General features: G+C 38.4%; 1 protein-coding gene across 2 annotated transcripts in view; it reads left to right on the top strand.

Annotated features, from left to right (window-relative positions):
* Positions 1-27,365, top strand: part of CEP97 (centrosomal protein 97) — a 28,162-nt gene extending 797 nt beyond the window's left edge. Inside the window, exons 2-11 of one of the 2 annotated variants that reach the window (XM_027582177.2) lie at positions 1,917-2,059; positions 2,663-2,821; positions 3,797-3,898; positions 5,772-5,885; positions 6,444-6,610; positions 14,274-14,438; positions 15,235-15,368; positions 17,396-18,170; positions 21,875-21,950; positions 23,407-27,365. In XM_027582177.2, coding sequence (XP_027437978.1) covers positions 1,917-2,059; positions 2,663-2,821; positions 3,797-3,898; positions 5,772-5,885; positions 6,444-6,610; positions 14,274-14,438; positions 15,235-15,368; positions 17,396-18,170; positions 21,875-21,950; positions 23,407-24,111 — 2,540 coding nt within the window. In that variant the 3' untranslated portion in view covers positions 24,112-27,365. The remainder of the gene's footprint in view (positions 1-1,916; positions 2,060-2,662; positions 2,822-3,796; positions 3,899-5,771; positions 5,886-6,443; positions 6,611-14,273; positions 14,439-15,234; positions 15,369-17,395; positions 18,171-21,874; positions 21,951-23,406) is intronic. The other variant, XM_027582178.1, reaches the window with a different exon arrangement.
* Positions 27,366-27,572: the final 207 nt, after the last annotated feature.

Here is a 27,572-nt window from a genome sequence, read left to right as displayed (position 1 = left end):
CTTCTTGGTGGGGGTGAGGGGGATCGATGGTTCTAAGAGGTCTGTCGACCCCGTGGAACTGTGTGCAAAGACTACATTTTCCTTGGACAGTAACAGCTTTCACCAAATTCTCAGGGAATCCCCATGACCACCCCCAAATTCTGGAATCCATTAGACAATAAAAAGACGTTGAAACCTTTCAGGAGAGCAATCTCGCATAATTATTTCCCACAGTAATCTTAATCTGGGTATACGTTTGAAATTGGCAGTTTCTGTGGCCCCACCCCTTTTTGATATCGGCTTCTCTTAAACTCCACCTCCTCAGCCCACCAAAGGAACTTACTGACAATAATAGCAGTAAACATTTACAGAGCACTTTTTATATGAGCCAGACGTTGTTCTGAGTGCTTTTTTTTTTTTACATGATCTCATTTTCTCTGTAGAACAACATTATAAGGCAGATATTATTATCACCCTCATCTTGTAGAGGGGAAAAGTGAGCCCCAAAGAGATCTATAACCTGCCCAAGATACCCCAGTGGTTATTGGGGGAGCCAGGATTTGGAACGTCTGTGAAACTAAATTACTTTATTGAGTGCGGTATGCCAGGAGTGGGGCTAAGTTTTGTTCATATGGTTTCTGTTTTCATCCTCACCTCAATTTAATTAATTAGGTGTATTGTTCCCATTTTGTAGATAAATTAACTGAACAATACATTGATTTTAAAAATAGTTTGGGCACTTTAGGATATACTGGTAGTTAGGTTGTAAGCAGGTTGATCTCTATCAAAAGATTAGTTCCATTTTAAAAAGACAATCATTACTTAGCCACAAAATATGGAATAGTTCTTATTTATTATTTATTTGTTTATTGAGAGAGTGCGCGCTTGCACTGGCTATAGGAGGGGGTTGAGGGGAGGGGCAGAGGGAGAGAGAATTTTTTTTTTTTATATTATTTGACAGAAAGAGAGAGCAAGAGAGGGAACGCAAGCAGGAGGAGTGGGAGAGGGAGAAGCAGGCTTCCCGGTGAGCAGGGAGCCTGATGCGGAGCTCCATCTCAAGACCTCCGGATCATGACCTGAGCGGAAAGCAGACGCTTAACGACTGAGCCACCCAGGCGCCCCAAGAGAGAGAATCTTAAGGGTGGAGCTGACTGGGGGCTCCATCCCTGGACCCTGAAATTATGACCTGAGCCCAAATCAAGAGTTGATGCCTTAACTGACCCCCAGTAGTTCATATTTAAACGTGAAGAATTCCAAAGTATTGTGAGCAGAATATCACAAATTTCTAGGTGTAATATGATATTTTGGAGGGAAAGTGAAGAGTTTCAATCTGTGGTCATTTAGAACTTGATTGCATTAATTTTTTTTCCACCAAAGCATAAAATATATTTATTTATTTAAATTGGAAATAGTGTATTCATTATGCCATAAATGTTTTATTCTTTATATTTTCTTTTTTAAAATTTTTTATTGTTATGTTAATCACCGTACATTACATCATTAGTTCTTGATGTAGTGTTCCATGATTCATTGTTTGTGCATAACACCCAGTGCTCCACGCAGAACGTGCCCTCCTTAATACCCATCACCAGGCTAACCCATCCCCCACCCCCTCCCCTCTAGAACCCTCAGTTTGTTTTTCAGAGTCCATCGTCTCTCATGGTTCCTCTCCCCCTCCGACTTACTCCCCTTCATTCTTCCCCTCCTGCTATCTTCTTCTTTTTCTTTTTTCTTAACATATCTTGCATTATTTGTTTCAGAAGTACAGATCTGTGATTCCACAGTCTTGCACAATTCACAGCGCTCACCATAGCACATACCATACCCAATGTCTATCACCCAGCCACCCCATCCCTCCCACCCCCCACCACTTAGACTATAACTCCATGCTCGGCTTTGTATTTGTGTTTTCTAACAATTTCTCTTCTATTTTCAAGGATCAGTGGTCAATTGGTCAGGACAGGGGTTACAGAAATTAAGTCCAAACTTACCCTGTGAAGCTGATATTCATACTTTGATTCTGGATAAAAATCAGATTATTAAATTGGAAAATCTTGAGAAATGCCGACAATTAATACAGGTAGGTATTGCCATCTGGGGGAAATAGTTATATATGTTTATTATTCTACAAAACAATAAAATAACCTGACAAAGAAGAACTCTGCAGGCCTAGAAAGCAGTAAATGTTATCTTAAATTTTTACATGACAATTTTCCTTGAAGATGAACACATGTGCTACATTTAAAATAGATTAGAAAAAGAAGCATTTGTTAAAAAAACAAAACATTTTGTGTTGGCAAAGCATTGTGTTGTTAAGATAACCTTTTACATCATGATGGAGGTAAAGAGTTCATTCATTCATTCTGTCAACAAATGTTTATTGGGCTCCTCTTATGTATCTGGCACTACTCTCAAGTAGTTGCTCTGTTACAAATGTTTTCTCTTGAACAGTTGGAGAGGGTCTGATTGCTCAGTTTTATGTGTATTTTCCATTGCTTAGGAACAACTTAGAACAACAACAACAACAAATAGTTACACTATAGAGTATTTAATATGAGAAGTTCACATTGGGTTTGTATATTTGGGAATGTTTGGCCATATAAACAAATCTTTTTAACCACCCTCATGTGAAAATAATATGCATATTTTATTTCTAAGAGAATGATATGTTTTCATTCCACAGTTGTCAGTGGCTAATAATCGGCTGGTGCGAATGATGGGTGTGGCCAAACTGACCCAACTCCGGGTGTTAAATTTGCCCCATAACAGCATTGGCTATGTGGAAGGGCTGAAGGATCTAGTACATTTGGAATGGCTGAATTTGGCAGGAAATAATCTCAAGGTGAATTGTTTCTTTTTTTTAGTAGTTGTGTTTTCTTTTTTTAATTTATAAAAGTATTCACTGTAAAAAAAACTCAAGCAGTATAGAAATAAGTAGGATAAAAAGTGAAAGTATCTACTCCCACTTCCCAGGGATAATTTTAGTTAACATAAACTGAAAAAAAAATTTATTTTGAAACACATATGCGGTATAATATTCTTTTAAATGTGAACAAAGAATCTGTGTTATACTTAGAAAAGTCAAAAAGCATAAAATGTAGGGGTACTGTAGCATGCTGAATTAAGCTGTAAGTACATGTTTAATGGTATAGTGGAGAATATGCTGTCTTAAAAGTCAAGAGATCTGGATTCTAGTCCTGCTTCCATCACTTAGTAGCTCTATATTTTTGTGTAATAAATATCTCCATGTCTTATTTTTTGATACATTAGATGAGGAAACTCAATTAAATGATATTAATAGCTCGCTTATTGATCAGTTAATTTATGCTAGGTACTATTGTATGCACCTTAACTGTATTACCTCATTCAGTGTCATGACAGCCTATGAAGTAGGTAAAAAAATCATTATGTCTATTACATAAATGAAAAACTGGAGTACAGAGAAGTAAAGTAACTTGCTTAAGGTCACATAGCCAGGAGTTGCAGAGACAGGATTTGAATCCATGCAGTTTGACTTCACTCTTAACTTGTAAACTCTATACTGTACCAACTGTCATGTGTTATCACTAAGGTTTTTTCAAACTATAAATATCTGGGGTGATATGATCCTCTCCTCTTGGGATAATGATGGTAGAAGCTTGCTATATAACAATTTACCAAATTCTGTTATTACTACTTCCTCTTTCTTGATAAATACTGCTCCTTTGCTTCCAATAATAAGCAGAGGAGGCAGGAGACTCAGCTATGAGGAACTAGGGAAGAATTTCATTTTTTGATTTTGTGTACATGAACTTGTGTGATGCTTTTCTTGTGATAGGCCATGGAACAAATCAGTAGCTGCGCAGCTCTACAGCACCTTGATTTATCAGACAATAACATACCCCAGATAGGTGATCTATCTAAATTGGTATCACTGAAGGTAAGTGTGTCATTTCTGACATTTTCATGTCATTTCTGAAATTTTCATGTCATTTCTGAAATTTTATACTAATTTTATACTAATATACCAAAAGAAAGTGATCTGATTGGCCTAAAATCAGCCTACTCTGTATGAAGAACAGATTGTGTACATTATGATAAAATTTCTGTTAGAGCACCAGAAATTAAGTATGCAACTCTTTGTTTTTAGTTTCTGTAATTGATTTATTTTAACTAGAACTGGTCATTGTAGTTAAGGTTAATTCTTATTTGTCATCCTGTGAACATAATGAAATCCCCCTAATGCCTAATCAGCCAACACTAGCAGCTTTAGCTATATAATATGTAACATATTGGTAAAGTTGAGAGTGATCATTCCTGAATTTGAGTTTGTTTTTTTGGTGCTTGGGATTGCTGTTTTTTGAGTAAAAGGTATTACTAAATTATCAAAAATAACTTTAATTTAAAAAGTAAACCTGTAGCATATAGTACTTTTTATGGAGGGGAATTGATCATGCAATCAGAGAAGTAACAGTTGCAATTACAGCTTCAAAAACATGTAGGCTTTTTCCACATTTTTGCATCATTGGATATTATTAGTATCAGATAAACTCATGAAACCTTAGAAACAGTATTATTAGATCAACTTTCCCCACATCTTTAGCATAAATCATTTTTAGCAAGAATTACTCTAAACAATCTGATGTGTCCAGATACTGAGAATTCAGATGAACTACGGATTTTTTTTTTTTCTGGAATGATTACTTTACCAGAATCCTGGGTATTCAAAGCCTTCAGTTATTCTTCATTGTTGTTGACTTAATTTGAGTCAGCTTCATCTGCAAGTAGTGTATTGGTCCTTCCTTAAGCTTTTAGTTTTCAAGAGAAAACAGTTGTAAATTATAGGTTGTGGGTTACCTCTTTCTCTTTTGGAAAATTTGCTTTATATGTGATTTATTTTATTTATTTGACACAGAGAGAAAGAGAGAGAGCACAAGCAGGGGGAGCAGGAGGCAGAGGGAGAGGGAGAAGCAGGCTCCCGCTGAGCAGAGAGCCTCATGCGGGGCTTGATCCCAGGACCCTGGAATCAAGACCTGAGCCAAAGGCAGATGCTTAACCGACTGAGCCACCCAGGCGCTCCTATATGTGATTGTTTTAATGAATGTTTACTTTTACTTTGCTCACCCTTTATTTTGATTGATTACTTTTTTTCTTTTTTTTAGAGAGAGCATGTGAGGAGGGCGGGTAGAAGGAGAGGGAGAGAGAGAGACTCTTAAGCAGGCTCCACACCCAGCACAGAGCCCATCACAGGGCTTGATCTCATGACCCTGAGATCATGACCTGAGCCGAAATTCACTTAACCAATTGAGCCACCCAGGTGCCCCTTGATTTTTTTTTTTTTTAAGATTTTATTTTTAAGAAATCTCCATCCAACATGGGGCTAGAATTCATAACCCTGAGATCAAGAGTCACATGCTGTACTGACTGAGCCAGCCAAGCACCCCTATTTTGATATTTTAGCATATGTGCTGCCGAAGCAAGCACCCTATTTTGATGTTTTAAAAGGAAATGAACAATATGTTGGAAATTGCTCAACTTTTAATAATTTAAATCTCAAAAAATGCTATTTATTACACTAAGCTATGTGTTCTTGGACAAATCTTTAAACTTTCTTGAGCTTAGAATGTGGACATGAAAAGAGAGTTGGACCAGAAGACCACCTAGGAGCCTTGTAACATTAATAGTCTGCTTTGTAAGTGATGAAAAGTATAATAAAATAGATCCTTTTATTTTTATATGCACCATTTTGGTTATGTCAAAGTAGATAAATTGTAATCTTTTCATTTGTAATTCATCCTGTTTTTACTTTCAAGACCCTGCTTTTACATGGAAACATCATCACCTCTCTTAGAATGGCACCTGCTTATCTACCCAGAAGTCTTGCTATACTTTCCTTGGCAGAAAATGAAATTCGGGACTTAAATGAGGTAAAAATGGAGGGTATTCTGTGGGATCCAGGAAGCTGCAAAGCACAGAAGAGACTCAGGAGAAAGTTGTGAGCTCACTTGTAAACTGTGAGCATCTTGGAAGATACCGCCAAAAATATGAAACACTTGACTCAAGATGATCATTATTTTTCTTTCTACTTTTTCTTAATGTCAGTGGGTCATTAAGGCTTAATTTCATTTGTAATGCTGCCACTCTTACTCCTTTTGGAACTGATTTGTGGTAGAGGTATATCTACGTTAAAGGGATCAATAAGGACACTGTACACCTTTTTCTGGCTGCTATTATGTTTTCAAAATAGGATTTTCTCTGTTAGGAAACAGTGCTGATTTGTGTAAGGTATTTGTGCAGCAAGGACAGATGGCCATACTGATGGAATTTTGGAAGTCAGTGGATAAAGTAAGAGTGTTACTTGTTGCTTTTCAGAACAAGAGGGAAATTGTTACATTCTCAAATTGCCAAAGATGTTTTCTCAAAGGAAGCCCTGTGCTTAATACTAAATAGTCCATTTCATTCAACAAAGATATCCTTTGTTCCAGATCTCTTTTTTGGCATCCTTAACTGAATTGGAACAGTTATCGATCATGAACAATCCTTGTGTGATGGCAACACCGTCCATTCCAGGGTTTGACTATCGGCCATACATTGTCAGCTGGTGCTTAAACCTCAGAGTTCTAGATGGATACGTGATTTCTCAGAAGGAAAGGTGAATATGACCTTTTTTTTTAAGATTTTATTTATTTGAGAGAGAGAGCACATGAGAGGGGGGAGGGTCAGAGGGAGAAGCAGACTCCCCACTGAGCAGGGACCCTGATGTGGGACTTGATCCCGGGACTCCAGGATCATGACCTGAGCCAAAGGCAGTCACCCAACCAACTGAGCCACCCGGGCGCCCTGAATATGACCTTTTTAATGTCACATTTATCATGGAAGTTACTGAAAAGACCATTTCTAGCTTACTACAGATTACTAAACTGAATATTTCTTAAAATGTGCATTTAGGAATTAAGATCATTAATGCAATCATATAGCAAACTAACTATATGCTGTTCATTTAGGATTTTCTATCCTTTCTAAGAAAGGATAAGAAGTATCAGTTTGAGAGTTTGGGGCTAGTGAGTTTAACTTAATGCCCAACATACAACAATTTGATTACTGAAAGTTCTTTTGTTAATTGGTTGTTTGCGGGGCTTAGAGCATTTTCTATAGAAATCATATTATGGATGCTGTGTAGGGTCTCAGGTCAATCCCACAAAAGCTTCTAATCCATCTTATATGTAAGGGCAGTATTAGTAATAAGACCTGAGGTGCCTCAGTTGTTCAGTTGGTTAAGCATCTGACTCTTAGTTTTGGATCAGGTCATGATCTCACAGTGTGGGTTCAAGCCCCATGTTGGGCTCCATGCTGAGCATGGAGTCTGCTTGAGATTCTCTCCTTCTCTTTCTCCCCTTGCCCCTGCCTGCACACATGCTCTCTCTCTCTCTCTCAAATAATAAGGAAAATATTTAGGGGTACCTGGGTGGCTCAGTCGGTTAAGCGTCCCATTCTTGGTTTTGGCTTAGGTTGTGGGATCAAGCCCTGTGTGGAGCACTGCACTCAGCGTGGAGTCCGCTTGAAAGATTCTCTCCTTCTGCCTCTCGCCCTGCTCACTATCTCTCTCTTGCAAATAAATAAATAAATCTTTAAAAAAATTAAAATCTTAAAAAAGAATAGGACCTAATTACCCTTTATAACAATGATTCTGTGGGAAAATTCATGCAGAGTTTCAGTTTGGAACTGGTAGCAGACATACTGATTGGTCCTTCTCATACGTGTGAAGCAGCAGAAGTGGAAACTTTCCAATCTCTAAGCATTGATGGTTTTTGCACTTGGAGCTGGGACCCCTGCATGATGGGGTCCTCTGGGCACTGGCACGTGATCATTGGAATCAGAACTTTAGGGGATATAAGAAACTAGGATGTGAACAAGAGGGGGTGGAGTTGGAGGGGATGGTATGAACTGAGATGAGTTTATTCTCTTCAATTTGCCTCATTTCACTTTCTCCTCTCAGTGTGTACATACATGCATTCATGGACTCAACAGGTACATTATTCCTCACCATTTTTGTCCACCTGTACTAGAGACTGGTATATCTGCTTGAGGAAGATGAGTGGTAGATTACGGACAGGGTTTTCCTTTTCCTTTTTCCTGCTGTTTCATCTAGTTGCTGAACAAGATGTGAGGCAGTGAGGAATGGTAGCCAAGACCTACATAGTGGTGATGCTGGTGGAGGGTGAGCAACATACATCTGGTCTAGTTTGCCTACAAAACAAAAAATCGTGGCTTTTCCTTTCTCTTGCAGTATGTGTTGCTACGTACTCAGAAAGTGATTCTGTTTTCAACTATGGCTAGTTCTAAAGCTTGAATATGGGCTTACCTTGATTATCTTCTCTGACTTTTCCTTTATTTTATTTTATTTTTTTAAAGATTTTATTTATTTGACAGAGAGAGACACAGCCAGAGAAGGAACACAAGCAGGGGGAGTAGGAGAGGGAGAAGCAGGCCTCCTCTGGAGCAGGGAGCCTGATGCAGGGCTCGATCCCAGGACCCTGGGATCATGACCTGAGCCTAAGGCAGATGCTTAATGACTGAGCCACCCAGGTGCCCCCGACTCTTCCTTTAAGAAAAAAAAATACTTGTCAGATTTTTCTATATGAGTAGGACTGGCAACATTGTCATATATGGGAGGTAGCATGGTGAGATAGGCAGAGAGAAGGGTTTGGTGTAAAGAGACATGGGAAAAGGGACAAGAGAAGAATTCACATGTTTCCTTGCCACTCATTAGCTGTGTGGCCTGGGCAAGTTCCTTAGCTTCTCTGAGCTTTAGTTTTCTCATCTGTAAAATGTGGATGATAGTACCTAGCTTTTAAGAATGAGGATTAAGGCTAATGCATATGGCATAATATTGGCCATATGGTAGGTGCTTAAAAAACGGTAATTGTCATTATTACTAAAAGATAGGGACTAGGAATTGAAGCATTTTGTAGAAACTAAAGCAAGTGTTAAAAAGCAGAAGATATTTGGGGTGCCTGGCTGGCTCAGTTGATAGAGCATGCAACTCTAGATCTCAGGGTTATGAGTTCAAGCACCATGTAGGACATAGAACTTACTTAAAAAAATAAAAAGCAGAAGATATCTGTTGAATAGATAAATAATAATGTGAAGGCTGTGTTTCTGTACAGTGGAAATGGTTTTAATCCAAGTGACTTTAAGGTGAATTTGAATGTTTTTTATTTATTTATTTTTTTAGAAGATTTTATTTATTTATTTGACAGAGAGGGACATGAAAGAGGGAACACAAGCAGGGGGAGTGGGAGAGGGAGAAGCAGGCCTCCCGCCGAGCAGGGTGCCCGATGCGGGGCTCGATCCCAGGACCCTGGGATGATGAGCAGCTGAAGGCAGATGCTTAACCAACTGAGCCACCCAGGCGTCCCAATTTGAATGTTTTTTAAGCTTTCTCTAATTTCAGAGACTTCAGGAGGTAGGGAAGTGTGGGCTTTCACGTGGGGTGGTCTTTCTCTCTGTAGGGTCCTCCTACACTAAATAAATATGGGGGGAAAGAAGAGATGGGAGGATAGCACAACAGCAACAGTTCTTTTCCCCCCCAACATTTAAAAAAAACTTGCAAGGTAGCATATAATTCAGATGTAGTTAAAAAAATGGTATTTAGAAATACCTACATAATCACCACTGAGAATAAGAAAAGAATATAATGAGCATTCCAGAGACTTCCTTTACTTTGCTCTCATCAGAATTCCCCTCCCCTTCATAAATAACCATTGTACTGCCTTTTTGATAATTCAGAAAGATTATTTTTTTCCTGGTTACTATGAGGTTTTCAACCAACTTCCACCAGAGTAGCTAAAATTAAAAGGACAGACAATACTAAGTGTTGATGAGTATGTGGAGCAGTTAGAACTCTCATACACTGTTCTAGGAGTGTAAGTGGTGCAACCACTTTGAAAAACTGGCATGTTTAGTGAAGCTAACCATGAAAATACACTATGACCCAGCAATTTGACTTCTGGTATATATCCTACAGAACTAGGTGCTTATGTCTACCAGAAGACATGTACAAGCATGTTCGTAGTAGCCTTACTCATAACAGCTGCAAACATTTTGGAGCTATTTGGTACATTTGGGGAACAATCCAAATGTCAGTCCATAGAAGAATGAGTCAATAGTTACATTCAAACTAAGGAACCTAGATTGTTGTTGATGCCATAGTAGAGAAAAATGCTGCTGCAGTTGATGTCTGAGACAACTCTGTAGTCTATACAGTGCTTCTGTGTTTGAAAACAACTCTGGAAGTATTCTAAGGGGAGAGCTCTTGTATTAAAATTCAATGCCTGAGCAGTGTTCAAAACATTTTCCTGGTCAACCTTGGGAATTGCCCTGAAGGACAGGAAGGAATCTCTAGTTTTTGTTTCTACCCAGCCTGTTATTTGCAGGGAACATCCAGATTAAACATTTTGTTCATTATGACTGAGCCAGCCAGGCACCATGGAAAGTATCCTGGGTGCTTTGATGACTTCAGGTAGCCAGATCTTGAGTGTGTGTGTCACTAGAAAGAGTAATTTGGTCACCCATCCTAGTGGTGCTGTGGCTGAGTGCTTTCTCAGAGAGAGGCACACCTATGGAAAGACCAGCACCTTTGTGCAGCACCTCAGTATTTAGGAGTTCTTTCTGAATTTGTTTCCATTTCTGTTTGACTCTTATAGGACCTAGTCCCAAGCTACACCTCTGTTTAGTTGGAGATTAGAATTTAGGGAGAACTTTGGAGATGTTTCTTTTTTGAAAGGATTTTTAAAATATATACAGAAGTAGATAGAGTACCATAATGAACTCCTAAATACCCACCATGCCACTTCAACAATTACCAACTTTGCCAGTCTTGTTTCACATATCCCCACATTTTTGTTGGAGTATTATTTATTCATTTAAGATTTTATTTATTTGAGAGCACAAGAGAGAGCATGAGCGGAGGGGAGGGGCAGAAGGAGAGGGAGAAGGAGGCTCCCTGCTGAGCAAGGAGCCTGACATGGGGCTCAATCCCAGGACACTGAGATCATGACCTGAGCTGAAGGCAGTTGTCTAACCAGCTGAGCCACCCAGGTGCCCCTGTTGGAGTATTTTAAAAGCAGATAACCAGATATCATTTCATCTAATACTCTTTTTTTTTAATGAGAAAGAGCAGATTATTTTATTCTGTTTTTTAAACTGAAACTTTTAAAGTTTATTTTTATTAAAGATTTTATTTATTTGACGGAGAGAAAGAGAGAGAGGGAATAAGCAGGGGGAGCAGCAGGAAGAGGGAGAGGGAGAAGCAGGTTCTCTGCCAAGCAGGGAGCCCAATGTGGGGCTTGACCCCAGGACCCTGGGATCATGACCTGAGCTGAAGGCATACACTTAACCGACTGAGCCACCCAGGCGTCCCTAGAATAAAATTTTTTTTTTTTTAAGATTTTATTTATTTATTTGACAGAGACACAGCGAGAGAGGGAACACCAGTAGGGGGAGTGGGAGAGGGAGAAGTAGGCCTCCCGTGGAGCAGGAAGCCCGACGTGGGGCTCGATCCCAGGACCCTGGGATCATGACCTGAGCCGAAGGCAGATGCTTAACGACTGAGCCACCCAGGCGCCCCTAGAATAAAATTTTTATCTTTAGACTAAGATTGGGATTCTGAGACTTCAGTTAATCAGTTAGGCATACCTTGTATCTAATTATTAGAAATAGTTTTTCCTTTCTTGTGATACTGGCAAATCACAGAAAACTAATTTTATTTTATTTGCACCGTGACTCTTTTGCATGATTTAATGAGTTATCAAAGGGCCAGTTTCCTTTCAGTCTGTAATAGAACTCGGGTGGCTTGACAATTTTGGACTGTGGTTTGTATGATGTGGATACCTTAATATCAAGGTCCAAGTAAATGGTTGTGGATTGAAGGTGATTTTCGAACTATTTGCAAAATGATCCAACCTCAACTTCAGGTTGAGGGGTAGATTTAAGAATGGTGAAATTGAAGCAATGGCATGTTAATTAAAAAAAATGGAAACATACGTAAAAGTAAACAGTAGTGTAATGACCTCCCATGAATCTGTCATCCAACTGCAACAGTTTACAGCTCATGGCCAACCTAGTTGTCTGTACCTTCATCCACTCTCTGTTCTCCTATATTATTTTCTTTCCTTTTTTTTTAAAGATTTTTTTTATTTACTTGAGAGAGAGAGAATGAGAGAGAGAGAGCACATGAGAGGGGGGAGGGTCAGAGGGAGAAGCAGACTCCCCGCTGAGCAGGGAGCCTGATGTGGGGCCCGATCCCAGGACTCCAGGATCATGACCTGAGCCGAAGGCAGTTGCTTAACCAACTGAGCCACCCAGGCACCCTCCTATATTATTTTCAAGCAAATCTCAAAGTACATGTAATTTCAACTGTGACTATTTCAGCATATATCTCTAAAAGATAAAGGCTCTTAAGGAAATAACTACAATACTATTATCACATCTCAAAAAAATTTCACAATTCCTTAGTAACATCAGGTATTAGTTCAGTGCTTACATTTCTAGTAGCCCTCATAAATGCAGTTTTTAAATGGTTTTTTTGGAAACAGGATCCAAATAAGACCTCTCATTGTATTTAGTTGAACATCTTTTAAATTTCTTTCTTGCTTTTTTAGTGACTTAAAACATTAATTTGTTATTATTGAATGCTCTATGGGCTGGCCATGCATATTGGGTGGTTCTCATGAGCTTGTGATAAGATCACACAGAGCTTGGCTAGATGTCCAAGATGATGCTTTTAAATCTCTTTTATTTTTTTAATTTTTAAAATTTTTTTAAAGATTTTTATTTATTTATTGAGAGAGAGAGAATGGAAGAGAGAGAGCACGAGACGGGAGGGTCAGAGGGAGAAGCAGACTCCCTGCTGAGCAGGGAGCCTGATGCGGGACTGGATCCCGGGACTCCAGGATCATGACCTGAGCCGAAGGCAGTCGCTTAACCAACTGAGCCACCTAGGCACCCTTAAATCTCTTTCAGTTTATAGGTTTCTTCTCTTTTATTTTCTTTGCTTTCTCTTCTCTTTTTTTGGTTGTTGTTGAAAAAAATCAGATTATGTGGGGGCACCTGGGTGGCTCAGTCAATAAGCGTCTGCCTTCAGCTCAGGTCATGATCACGGGATCCTGGGATTGAGCCCCGCCTTAGGCTCTCTGCTCCGCGGGAAGCCTGCTTCTCCCTTTCCCACTCCCCCTGCTTGTGTTCTCTTTCTCGCTGTGTCTCTCTCTGTCAAATAAATAAATAAAATTAAAAAAAAAATCAGATTATGTGGCCTGTAGAGTTTCCCACTGTGCTTATTTTGCTGATTAATTCCTGTGTCCTTTCTTATATTTCCTGTATATTGGTAGGAGGATGTGGAGGTTTCATCAGACTTAGGCTTTTTAGTGGAGAGGACTACTTTTTGGGTTCTGTCAAGACACACACACACAAGGAGACACATAGTGTTTGGTTGTCCTTCATGTTATTAGTAGCTATTAATGATCAATGCCTAAAACCATTAATTCATTCACTAAGAGCTTCAAAATGGTGAGATTTTAATTCATTCATTTTATTAGCTGGAATACTTCTATAAAGTAAAACTATTTGGCCCCTCATGTTTAGTTTGTATAGGAAAGATAGGATTAATAATATTGAATTCTTATCCTTTATTTACCAGTTTTTAAAAATAATGAGTTGCTGGTTCACTAGCATCCTCCAGCTGTGACCAATTAGCTTTTTTTAGCTGTCATTATGAATTAATGGATTTAAATGTAACTGATGTATTTAGGTACTTTAGTTTGATAGTGAGTAGAGGAAATACTTATTGCTTCTTTGAAAATAATTTAAAGATATTTGGAACCATGAGTGCAACTCTGTGGAAGTGCCCCTAAGCAAAAACAAAGGTTGAAAACATTAGAAGAGTAAAGGGAGTGAATCAGAAGGAAAGTTTTTTTTTTTAAAGATTTTATTTATTTATTTGACAAAGATACAACGAGAGGGAACACAAGCAGGGGGAGAGGGGGAGGGAGAAGCAGGCTTCCCGCTGAGCAGGGAGCCCGATACGGGGCTCGATCCCAGGACCCTGGGATCAAGACCTGAGCCGAAGGCAGACGCTTAACGACTGAGCCACCCAGGCGCCCCCAGAAGGAAAGATTAACAAAAAAACAACTTATAACTGAATTTTATTTATGAAAATCACCAGTGATGCTGTAAATTAAGAAGGAAGATCGTTGTTGCATCAAAATGTATCTTGTCTGTGCTGGTATCGTATCCTTTCCTGTGTGTTCCTAATCCAGTTTGAAAGCTGAATGGCTCTATAGTCAAGGCAAGGGGAGAGCATATCGGCCAGGCCAGCATATCCAGCTTGTGCAGTATCTGGCTACAGTCTGTCCTCTCACTTGCACACTGGGTCTTCAGACTGCAGAGGATGCCAAACTAGAGAAGATTCTGAGCAAACAGAGGTAAGCCCCTTTATTTGTAGCAGCTGATAATGCACAAGTGGAAATACCTCTGAGTCTTTCCTGTGCATGGGTCGTAGGACTGGGGCAAGTGCTGTGACCCATGTTTCTGGGCACTTGGGCCCCTTGTTACTGCAGCAGTCCTGCAGGGGAACTAAACCATGCAGTGCTGTCAAGCTTGCTTTACAGCAGCTGCATTGTTCATCATTTCCTGAGTGGGGAGAGCTGAGCAGTATGGGGGACTGGGATTTAAAAAAAAATTTTTGTCCTTTTAATGTAGGTATTTCATATGGGTTCTTTAATACAAACATGAAAGAGTGAAGCTAGAAGGATGTACTAGTCACTTCTTTTATCAGAGAGCCTGCCTTTGAGTGTGCATGTGTGTGCCTATAAGGGTGTCTGTGGGGGATTGTGATTTAAAAATAAGTTTCTTTTTTTTAAAGATTTTATTTATTTATTTGACAGAGAGAGAGAGGGAAGATAAGCAGGGGGAGTGGGAGAAGCAGGCTCTCCGTTGAGCAGGGAGCCCGATGCAGGGCTCGATCCCAGGACCCCGGGATCATGGCCTGAGCTGGAGGCAGACGCTTAACGACTGAGCCACCCAGGCACCCCTTAAAAATAAGTTTCTTAACCTTTCTATCCAGTGCTTTCAAACTTGACTTTGTAATTTGGCAGTGATGAAAGAGATCTACTTTGAAAACTTGTAAATTTCTACCTTTTTGACAGTATTATGTAAGAGGCAGAAAAACTTTATTTTTGTGGTTTTTGTTAAATCCCATCAGATGTTATTGATTTTTAGGTTTCACCAGAGACAGTTGATGAACCAAAGCCAAAGTGAAGAGCTAGCTCCTCTTGCTCCTATTGAAACAAGAGCACCCCTTGTACCTGAGCATTCAAGCCCTGTTCAAGATGGCCAGATAGTCCAGGAAAGCGGTATGAAATTAATTGATCTCTGATCTGTTTTCTCCAAGTTGTTCCATCTGTTGGCTACCATTTAGGAGGAAAAAGTACATATTTTCATAATTTTTGGTTTGTTAAGTGAACATTTAGGTCTTATATTTTATGTATGTATATATACAGACATAAATGTAAAATTACTATATTTTAAAGTGTTAATTTTAATTTTAATTTATTTTTTTGGTGGGCAGCGAAGCAAGGTTTATTGAGTGATAGCGAAGTGATAGTGTAAAGCTCCCAAGAGGGTTGCCCAGTGTTAATTTTTTTTTTTTGATTCATTAAAATATTTATTGAGCAGCTAGGGGGATACAAAAGTGATTAAAACATCATAAGAGGTGAGGCAAATGCACACATCATAGAAAGCCAAGTGTAAGGGGTCACTGAATCACAACGGTCAAAAGAAAAGTGCTTTAGGAGATCAAGAATGAGATTACTTCCAGCCAGTGTTAATTTTTATTTATTATTTTTGTCACTGGTAATTTTTAAGTTTTTTATTTTAATTCTGGTATAGTTAATACACGGTGTTATATTAGTTTTGGATGTACAATATAGTGATTAAACAATTTCATACATTACTCAGTGCTCATCTTGATAAGTGCCCTCCTTAATCTCATCACCTATTTCACCCATCCCTCCATCCACCTCTCCTCTGGTAACCATCAGTTTGTTCTCTATAGTTTTTTTTTTTTTTAAGATTTTATTTATTTATATAACAGAGAGAGACAGAGTGAGAGAGGGAACACAAGCAGGGGGAATGGGAGAGGGAGAAGCAGACTTCCCTGCAGAGCAAGGAGCCGATGCGGGGCTCGATCCCAGGACCCTGAGATCATGACCTGAGCCGAAGGCAGATGCTTAACGACTGAGCCACCCAGGCGCCCCAATTTGTTCTCTATAGTTAAGAGTCTGTTTATTGGTTTGTCTCTTTCTCTTTTTTCCTTTGCTCATCTGTTTTGTTTCTTAAATTCCACATAAGAGTGGTATATGGTACTTGTCTTTCTCTGATTTACTTATCTCACTTAGCGGTATACTCTCTAGATCCATCCATGTTGTTGCAAATGGCAACGTTTGCATTTCATTCCTTATAATGGCTGAATATTAATCCATTGTGTGTGTGTGTGTGTGTGTGTGTGTATAAATATCTCACATATTCTTTATCCTTTTATCTATTGATGGACACTTGGGCTGCTTCCATAATTTGGCGAATGTAAATAATGTTGCAGTGAACAGAGGGGTGCATGTATCCCTTTGAATTATTGTTTTTGTATTTTTGGGATAAATACCCAGTAGTGCGATTACTGGATCATATGGTAATTCTATTTTTAACTTTTTGAGGAACCTCCATCTGTTTTCCACAATGGCTGTACCAGTTTGCGTTCCCACCAACAGTGCACAAGGGTTCCTTTTTCTCTACATCATTGCCATCAATTGTTGTTTCTTGTGTTTTTGATTTTAGCCATTCTGACAGTTGTGAGGTGATAATCTCATTGTAGTTTTGATTTGCATTTCCCCGTGATGAGTGATGTTGAATATCTTTTCATGTGTCTGTTGGCCGTTTGTATATCTTCTTTGGAGAAATGTCTGTTCATGTCTTCTAATTTTTGATTGGATTATTTGTTTTGTGGGTGTTGAGTTGTATCAATTCTTTAAATATTTTGGATGCTAACCCTTTATCGGATATGTCATTTGCAAATATCTTCTATTCTGTAGGTTGCCTTTCCATTTTGTTGATTTTTTCTTTCACTGTGCTTTATTTCTAATTTTTAAAATATATTCAGAGTTACTACCTTTTGTATTGACCTGATCTTTGATTACTCTAATGATCATTACAAGAATTTATTTTCTTAAAAGTCTTTTGTGTGATGTTTTAGGCGTATTGGAGGAAATCACCAAAGCATTTTAGTGCATTTTACTATATTTCAGGGGTTAGATTTCATTACAAAGATACAACTAAAAACCTTTTTAAATATTTAGTGGTTTCAATGATACTTTGTTGATTCTTCTAGAACCCGTCATCCAAGTCAATTCTTGGGTTGGGATTAACAGTAATGATGATCAATTATATGCTATTAAGAGTAACTTTCCAGCCTCTGTACCCACTACAAGATATTCTCGAAATGACCTGCACTTGGAAGACATACAGACAGATGAGGACAAGTTAAACTGTAGTCTTCTCTCTTCAGAATCTACTTTTATGCCAGTTGCATCAGGACTCTCTCCAGTGTCACCTACAGTTGAGCTGAGGCTACAAGGCATTAACTTGGGCCTAGAAGATTATGGTGTTGCAGATGAATCTGTGAAAGGGCTGGAAAACCAGGACTTTAATAAGGAAGATGAAAAGGCTTTTTGGACTGCAAATGAGAATTCCGTTCAAATGAAGGAAAGTGTCATCAGTACAGAGGTAAATGAGAAAGATGGGCTATTACCTTGTCTGGAGCCGACGGTAACTAGTGCTGTCTTGAAGGATGACACCCATAGTCTTACATCTTTTCCTGAGTCAGTTGGACACAGTGTCTTCCATACACAGCCAGACAGTGAAGAAACCATGTCTCAGTCAGCTTCGGAGAAACTTCCCTGTGGGATTTTAACCCAGAGATCTGTTGCTCTGGGACAAGATACAGTTGCCCTTCAGAAATTGAATGAAGCAGCCACCAAACTTCAGGCCTATTGGCGGGGCTTTTATGCCAGGAACTACAACCCCCAAGCTAAAGATGTGCGTCATGAAATTCGGCTGCGCAGAATGCAGGAACACATTGTTTGCTTAACTGATGAAATAAGGAGGTAGGTCAAAAGTCCTTGTTTAGGTGCTGTTTTGTTGATTTGGGAGTGTCAGAGTCTTCGAGTTGATTCAGAACACTGAACCATTCCTGTTGTGGTCAGGACACTTCATACCCTGTTGCCACTCTTGGTTTCTTTGTTTCCTATGACATACTGAAAGCATCTTGAGGGCAGGAACTGCCGTATGCATTTCCACTGCTAGCATGGCAATTGGTACATTGATGCGGTACAGCAGTAAATATTGAATAATTGCTTGTCTTACAGATGTTTATAAACTTAGACATAAAAAGGTACAGAAAATGTAGAAAAACTGAATAAGCATAGAAATGAGAAGATGAGAAAGTCTACATGGAACCCACTAGGTAACATAGAATTAAAGAAAGGAGTGGGGACTTAAAAGGGACTAAAATTCTGGGGCAATGGTAGGAATTTTTCCTCACTTCTGTGGCTGACATTTTACTGACTGCCAGCCAGGAAAATTAGGAGTTCATAAATTTATTTTGAGTATTAGTATTGCAACTAGCAACATTTATTAATATTATCGAGTGGAAGGGGAGGAGGCAGTAAAAGAGACTGGGAAGGGACAGCCAGTGTGATAGGAAGATGGGGTGTGTGTCTCAACTTCAATAGGGAAATGTCTTAGGAGAGAAGAGAGGTGACGTAGGGAGGACAGGATTATATGTTTAATTTAGAAGCTGGAGGTTATTGGTGACTATACTGGGGGACCTGGGACTATTCTCAGGTTTGATGATTTGCTAAACGGACTCACAGGGAAACTATTCTCTTCATGACTATGGTGTATTTAAGGGAAAGGATACAGATTAAAGTCAGTAAAGAAAAAAGGTGCATAGGGCAGAGTCCAGGAGAGCAGGCACAAACTTCTAGTTGTCTTCCAGTGGAGTTGTATAGGTAGGGCTTGAATCTCTTGGCAGTGATGTGTGATAACACATATGAAGTATTGCCACCAGGAAAGTTCACTGAAGCCCTGACTACAGGGTTTTTTTTGTTTTTTTGTTTGTTTGTTTTTACTTTTTAAAAAATTTTTTATTATGTTAATTACCATACATTACATCATTAGTTTTACTACAGGCTTTTTATTGGGTGTCAGTCTTGTAGGCATTGAGTGCCTGTATGACTGACCTTAACTACTTAGACCTTAGCTCCTACCCAAGGTCAGACTCATACCATGTCTCTATCAGGGCTCTAGGTGAATAAAACAGGTATTCACCTGAAAGCACATTGTTAGCATAAACTATCTTGTTTGGCCCCAAGCCCCATGTATACACAGATACTCTTTTTTTTTTTTTTAAAGATTTATTTATTTATTTAAGAGAATGAGAGAGAGAGAGTACATGAGAGTGGGGAGGGTCAGAGGGAGAAGCAGACTCCCCGCCGAGCAGGGAGCCCGATGCGGGACCCGATCCCGGGACTCCAGGATCATGACCTGAGCCGAAGGCAGTCGCTTAACCGACTGAGCCACCCAGGCGCCCGTACACAGATACTCTTATCAAGCAGGATAGTCCAAGGGCTTGGACATTATGTCCCCATCAGTCAAAGCCAGTCCTTTCCTTGGAATGTATGGGGTTTGAACACCCCAAGCCTGCTGTGTTAACCCTTTCCTGCCCAGTGAATTTCCTAAGAGCAGCTTCAGTACGTAGTGGAATCAGGCAGTTTGGACTGGGTTGAACAGTGAATGAGAGGTGAAGCGTGAGTGTAGCCAGTTTTTTTGTGGGGACCCCTTTTGTGGTATGTTGCTGGAGTTAAGGAAAATTCTTTTTTAAAGATGGGAGATATAGAGCATGTTTATGTGTTGATAGAATGATTCAGTAAAGAGGGAAAATCTGATGGTGCAGTGGAAAGAAAGGAGAGATGCAAGGTTGAAGTTCTTGAGAAAGTGAAAGAAGGGATCCAGTGCACAAGGAGAGGGAGTGGCCTGAGGTAGGAGCAGGAGCAGAAGCAGGTGAGGTGGTAGGTTTGATGGGGGGGGAAGCAGAAATTCTGTCTGATGAATGCTTCTCCTTTTTCAATGATACAGAAGAAAACATGGTCAACATTTGAAAATGAGGAGGGGGTGAGGGTGTAGAAGGTTTAAGAAGAGAGGTGTGAGGTATTCATCTTCAAAGTGAACTTAAAGGAAATGGAGGATCATTAGACTGTATGAGGAAAAACTTAAAATGCAAAAAAAGGAAAAAAAATGCAAAATATGAGTTTCATCAGCACCTTTTAGCTGTTCTATTATGATTTGGGCATGGTTAATTTGGTTCCGCTAGGAATGGTTTTTTTCCAGGCGAATATGGTAGGGGAGAGAGGGAAGAGCAAAGGAGCCAAAGATATTTGGGAGGGGATGATTATAAGGGTGGATCTTGGAATTTAAAGAAGGAAAAAGAGACAGGAGGAGGCGGGGATCATTAGCTTGGAGCTCTGAATGAAGATTGGACGTCTGGGTAGCTGCGGGGGGCGCAAGAGCAAGTGAACTGGGAGGATCGGAGGTGGTGGCTTGTGTGGGTGCTTGAAAACATTTTTGAAAATGGTGTAATCAAAATGATGGGGTCTAGAGTCTAGAGTGAGACTATGAGAATGAATGACATAGGGTGGATTCCTGTCAGAGCATCCATGTGAATGCTGAGGTCTCCAGAAATGATGATAGGAATGAAGTGGAGGGAGACTGGTGCTGAGATTTCATGACTGCAGGCAGATTCTGGGAGGCTCGTACTGGAAAAAGAGTTTGGAGAAATTTAGCAGGATGGCAGGAGTTCTCCAAGGACGAGGGCAAAAGAACATTTGTTGACAGTAGAAGCTATCTTCTGACACTGATGTATGAATAAAAAAATAGCTTCCACTTTTTTTTTTTCCTCAGTAGGCCCCATGCCATAATGGGGCTTAAACTCCTGACCCTGAGATCAAGATCACATGCTTTACCAACTGAGCCAGCCAGGTGTCCCACAATAGCCCTTGAGAGGGCTACAGTGGTCTGATTTGGTGAAGGAAAATTTCACAAAAGAGGTTGAGAAGATAAGGGATTTGCCAGTTATAATTCTGGAGTCCCAAATGGCACAGGAGAAGAACATGGGGGGCTAGAGAAAGCTGGGAATTGGGTTAGAGGTAGAACAAAATGGTGGTGACATTCTGGAAGATAACAAACAATTAAGGGAGCCTTAGGTTGGTGACAGGCATAAGTTTGGAGAGGGCAGCAGTGAGCCCAGTTGAATACTCTAATGAATAAGGGGAAGTGATGGATGGGGAGGAGGTCCTTTGATGATAGCAAGGAATACGTCAAGGACCCGGGCAAATAGGGACCAAAGTTTGATGGGATTAGTCCTACTAGTCTCTTAGAAGATGGCATGTCAAGCTGTGATCCTAATCCTCTGCTGTTTTGTAGCCTATGAGCAACTACTCCTTTCTGCAACTCTTGTACCTTTGGTGTTTTGGCTGGGAAATAAAGGCCAGATAAAGAGCCATTTAATATTTTATTTTATTTTTCATCATTGGCAATACTTTGTAGAACCAATATAATCTGAATTTCAGTCACATCCATTTGGCTTCTACATTGAGTCATAGTTTAAAGTTTCAGCTTAGATATTCTAAAAGTGGAAAGGGCGGTTATTAGACTATTAATCTCTTTACAGTACATGTGTCTATTAGTTGTAACAATAGGCGCGAGTCAAAGCACCTTCCTTGTGTCAGTAATGGATGTTGAATTATTGCAGATTAAGAAAAGAAAGAGATGAAGAACGTATTAAAAAATTTGTACAAGAAGAGGCTGTCAGATTCCTTTGGAACCAGGTAAACCCATTCTTGCTTATTTACCTAATGTGTGAACCAAGAAAAATTCTAGATTTATTGAGATAATCATAGAGTAGTCAGGCATATTAAGCACTTTTTCTCAAGGTTAAGGATGGTCTATGTTCTTTGCCACTAACTCTGAATTAGGACAGTGAACTTTGTTACATTTTATTTAATCTAAAGAAAAATATTTTCATAATTTTGACCAGAAAGATAAAGAACCATAAAGATGAATGAAAGTGACTAAATTGAGGGTTGTTGTCATAACTTTCCAGTAGGTAGAAAATATTCAATTAAAAGTTTTCTGTAGCCATCTATCTTGTTTTACCTTTTGGGACTATTTGAATGAAAGGTGACTAAGATAGTGTTTGATGGCTATGATATGCATGTCCTAAAAAGTGCACATGACTTCTTGAGAGAGAGTTTAGATCCTGTAATAGCATACTTCAGGGACAGTTCAGATAATCACGTTTTACTGTTACTTTATCTCATCAGGTATTTCGTGATGATAATTTCTTGGAAGTGTTTTTGCTATAATAGGATTTTACCTACAAAATTAAGAAATAGTTAATTGATTTCTCAGGTTTTATAATTACTAATACTAGAGGAGTGGTTAAATAAATTATAGAATAACAATACCATGGAACATTATGGAACAGTTAAAAAGAATAAGGTAACAGTATAGACTGATGTGGAAAGTTCTCCAGAATAACATTGTTCAGTGAAAAACATTAAGTTTCAGAACTTAAGGTTCTGCTTGATTTTAAAAACTCCATATATATTTGAAAACAGAGTAAAAGGTCTGGAAGGACACTATCAAACTGCTATCAGTGATTACCTGGGAGGGTGGTCAAAGAGAAACTAAAAAATCCTATATATTGCTTTCTTCTTGCAGATTTAATTGTTTAATTTTGAGATTTTGTACGTTAAAAATGTAAAGGTCATATTATCAAGCACTCGGTATTTTTGGATATTTTAGAGTTGTGTACAACTGTACTAGATAATACAGTATTAGATAACACGCTGTATTAGATAATATTTAAAAACTCTATCCTAAATTGATATCTACAATGAGATTTTTAGAGAATCTACTTATAATGGGCTCTAACCTGTCTTATTCAATAGATTTCAGTTTCTGTTGAGTACATTATTGACCCCTTAGTCACGGGCTGTTGTGCTTCTGATAGTTTTTCCAGTAGCAACAAGAAGAATTGCTTTGGCCCATCCTGACTCTCCTGGTGAGGACCTTTTGTTATCAAGGACATGTACCACTTGTACCAGCCTGGTTTAGGCTGGGACTGCTATGGAAGGGATAAGGGGAGTCAGGCTGTTTCTAACTCCAGTTCTGCCATCTGCCATTTACCAACTTCGTGAGTGTTGGGGAAAAAGCTCAAAGAACATTGTAAAACAGGCAAGATTTTTATTTTATAATAAAACTATACCCTTTGGTTTACAGGTAAGGTCTCTGCAAGCTTGGCAACAGATGGTGGATCAGCGTCTAAGTTCCTGGCATACTGATGTTCCTCCTCTGTCAAGTACTCTAGTACCCTCTAAACCTCCATTATTCACCCAGAGTCAGGAGCCCTCTTCTGATCAAAATTCTGATTGGTTCATTGCTCCTGATGAGGCTCCTCAAGAGAAATCCTTACCAGAATTTCCAGACTCAGGTTTTCATTCTTCCCTAACAGACCAAGTTCACTGTTTGCAGAATTCTTTGGATTTTGAAAAAAGTTCCACAGAAGGCAGTGAAAGTTCCATAATGGGGAATTCCATTGACACAGTCAGATATGGCAAAGAGTCAGATGTAGGGGATGTCAGCGATGAGCATGGCGAATGGAATAAGGAAAGTTTAAACAATGAGCAGGATAATAGTCTGCTTGAGCAGTATTTAACTTCAGTTCAACAACTAGAAGATGCTGATGAGAGGACAAGTTTTGATGAAGGGACAGGAGATAGTAAGCTTCACATAGCTCCTTCCCTTGAAAAGTTAGATGCCTTGTCTGACGGTGCTTTGGTAGATGATACTCATGCCGTATCTCCTACTTTGCAAGATGAAATCAGCCAGGCACCAGAAAATTGTAAATTAAATGCTGATGTTCAAGGGCAACAGTCAGACTGCGATTCTACATTTCAGGTATTGCATGTTGGTATTACTGTGTAGCATGTCTGGTTGCTTGGGAAGCAGAAATCTACTTAACAATTTCAGTTGCCTTTTTTTTCTTTGGTGAAGGGGAATATCACCCCCATTTTTGTTACTATTTATATAGACTTTATATTCTTGTCTCTTGTTTTCCATATTTTAGAGACTGGGCTGAATCTTCATTTTGATTTTATTGGCTATTAGCTGTAATCTATCAAACAATATTTATATTGAAAGCTATGTGCACTTTATTTCCTAACTGAATTGCATCAACAGTGTTCTTGTTTTTTAATGTATTCATTTCCTTTCAAAAATAAACTAGAATATCTTTCAAGAAAATAGGAGTTTACCTTAAAGATATAAATAAGAGAAGTTAGATTTTTCTGTATGTCAGGAAATTAATTATGAAGTAAGGAATGTGACTTGTTAAAGTGAGTGTAGATGACAAATATGAAGACTGTGAACTATAGAAATCTTCCAGCCTCCTTGGAATAAGAACATATATTTTTAAGCCTTTTCCACCCCCTTATGAGTTAAGAAAAGCCTTCTTATCAGCAAATTGGGAGAAAAGGTAAGATTATAGGATTTTTCAGAGGAAATGAATATAATTGTCTCATGCAAAACTTTAGTTAATGTCATGTGTCAGTTTTAACATATGAAGCAAAGTGTTCATCTAGAATTAAAATCAAGCTTACTTAAAGAGGCATGACTAGAATATTTCTCTTAGATGTGAAGAAAGCAGATGCTAGGCTCCATTTGCTTGGAATAATGTCACAGTAGACATTATCTTTTCATTCAGTGCTTTTTTACCCTACGGATAAGCATTTATGTGCCAACTTCCTTGCCAGAAATTAACATATGTTCTTCTTCCCTGACCCTGCATTATATTTGCTTATGTATTTCAGCAGAAGGTCCATGGCCATTTACTTCATTTTTTGACCTCTGTTTCACAGTGAAGAACGTTTAAAATAATATTAGTGGTAGAATATGACTTTTTAAAAGAACTATTTTCTATCCAAATATCTGAAAAAGTGCCACATTTGGAAGACAATTTAATGGTGGTTAAGAAAAAATAAACCTCACTTATTTCTTATTAAGAAGAATACATATCTGTAACTTCAGGAAGAAATGATAATATTGTGTTGAATGTTATAGATGGATGCGTTTGCAAATCAAGGAAGCTTGATAAATTAATCTTTGAGAATGTTGTAGTATCATTGAACAACATATATCTGATTTCCCCTGATCTTTGGACATACAACTATTTAAAACTATGGCAATACTTAAGTGTTCTAAATTTAGGTGCTAAATATCTATTCATTTTTCTGTTACAGTCACTAGATCCCTTTCTTTGAAGTTATGTAAAGTAAAAACTTCCGATCCTTCAAGAATAAAGTCAGGGATCACATGTTATACTTTGTTGATAGCTAGAAACATTTCTCCAGTATGGGTAAGATGTATTTTTCTCAGTTTATAAATATGTAGCCCTCAGGTTGAGAAGATTTGGAGTTCATTCTCAGAAATCCAGAGTCTCTTGAAAAGGAAATATTTTCTGTCTCTTATAAATGAAACAGCCGTCTTACATTCAAAATTTTCCCTAGTGAAGCATGTATAACATTGAATGCACATTAAATAAAAATAGAATTTTTTACTTTTTGAATAATGCTAATTATCTTTTATGAATGATTTTGAATTTTTTCTTAAATATACCCTATTTTTCTATTTTACAGTTAAGTGCCTCATTTGCTGCCCATAGTTAGAGAAAAACCAACTTGCACTGCACTAATACCAAAGTGCTGCTTTATGGTACATTAATTTCTCATAAAAGTTCCTTAAATGTCATGGTTCAGTATTGCCTAAGTAGGTTTCTGCTGATATCTTCTCCCTCTTTTTCTAAGAAATGGCACAACACAGCTAAATTCATTTGAACATTAGCATTTGTCGGCAAGATTTCCTTTTTTACCTTTGTTTTTCTAGCCCATAAATAGTATTAGTGTACTTTTATTTTAAAAAATTGGCAGGTTATGATAATGGTTAATATTCTGCTCTTCATTTGATTTACCTTTCCAAGTGTTTTGAAGTGCAAGAATATTAAGTAGCTTCCTACCTTAACTGTACAGATTATTTTGAATGTAGATAGAATGAAAATAATGTAAATTAGAACGCAGGAAAATTGTGGCATAGACTTAATATATTTTAATAGGTTTACAGTGTAATTTAAAATAACTTATGTAATTAAGTGTTATGTCATGGGCTGTTCATTGGTCTGGCTAAAGAGAGAATGGGTCTAGTAAAGTTTAGGAAGTTGAGCTTTAACATGGTCTTTGTGTTTTTTCTTAGAGGATTAGTTTAGCTGTGCTATTTTAGTTCATATCAGTTTTCTTGATATATAGAAAATTCAATATATCAATGAGATATTCCTCCAGAAGCATAGATCCTACCGTGTGAAAATTGGAAGGAATCCTAGCAATTATCTATTCTAATCTCTTTGTTTTAAAGATGAACCTAAGGTACAGAGAATTAAATGACTTGCCTGATATTATAGCTAGTTAGTAGTAATAAACTGTGAAAACTTAAAAGTTATTGTATTCCAAAATTTATTATTATACACTATTAATTTTACATTTAGTGAGTCAGTAGGAAAATCTTTGCATATTTTTCATTTTCTTTGAAAGAGGAAAAAAAAAAAACTTCTAACAGAGCTAGAACTCTACCACTTGCAGCAGAATTGCTTCTAGAAAATAGTCGACTAAGTTGTTCAGAACTCTGAGTAAATTTTCTCCAAGAAATGTGATGTCATTAAAATGGTTTTTAAAGAGGACTCATAGAAATTAAAAATTTAAAAGAATAATTGCATCTTGGAATCATTTATTTCATGACAAGAAGTATAACAGGTTGCTGAGATATCTGAAATTTTCTAGTGAAATCCTGAGTTTGTTTATATTTCTTCTTCAGTTTTACAGAACAACAGATGTCAGAGTTTTAACTCTCTTGATGTGCAGAAATGTCCAATCATGACAGTTGATCTAAACACAATATAGTTTGGTTCTATAAGCTTAATTATGAAAGGTCTCATAATATGCATGTTTTAGGAAAATATTTAGCCACACTGGTTTGCATATATGCAAATAACTTTATTCTTGAATAACGTGGGTGCCATTCTTTTTTTTTTTAAGATTTTATTTATTTATTTGACAGAGACAGACAAGAGAGGGACAGACAGCGAGAGAGGGAACACAAGCAGGGGGAGTGGGAGAGGGACAACCAGGCTTCCCGCGGAGCAGCGAGCCCGATGTGGGGCTCGATCCCAGGACCCTGGGATCATGACCTGAGCGGAAGGTAGACGCTTAACAACTGAGCCACCCAGGAGCCCTGTGGGTGCCATTCTTGAGTGTGGACTTTTATTTTTGTTTTGGGTTATTTTCAATACGTAAACACTGTTAATAGTATTTTCCTGTTATCTACTTAATGCAAGTCTAGTT

Source organism: Zalophus californianus, chromosome 1 (genome assembly GCF_009762305.2).
Source record: "Zalophus californianus isolate mZalCal1 chromosome 1, mZalCal1.pri.v2, whole genome shotgun sequence".
Lineage (NCBI taxonomy): Eukaryota > Metazoa > Chordata > Mammalia > Carnivora > Otariidae > Zalophus > Zalophus californianus.
Note: the sequence above shows the minus strand (reverse complement) of the source record. Positions and strands in the feature narration are given on the sequence as shown.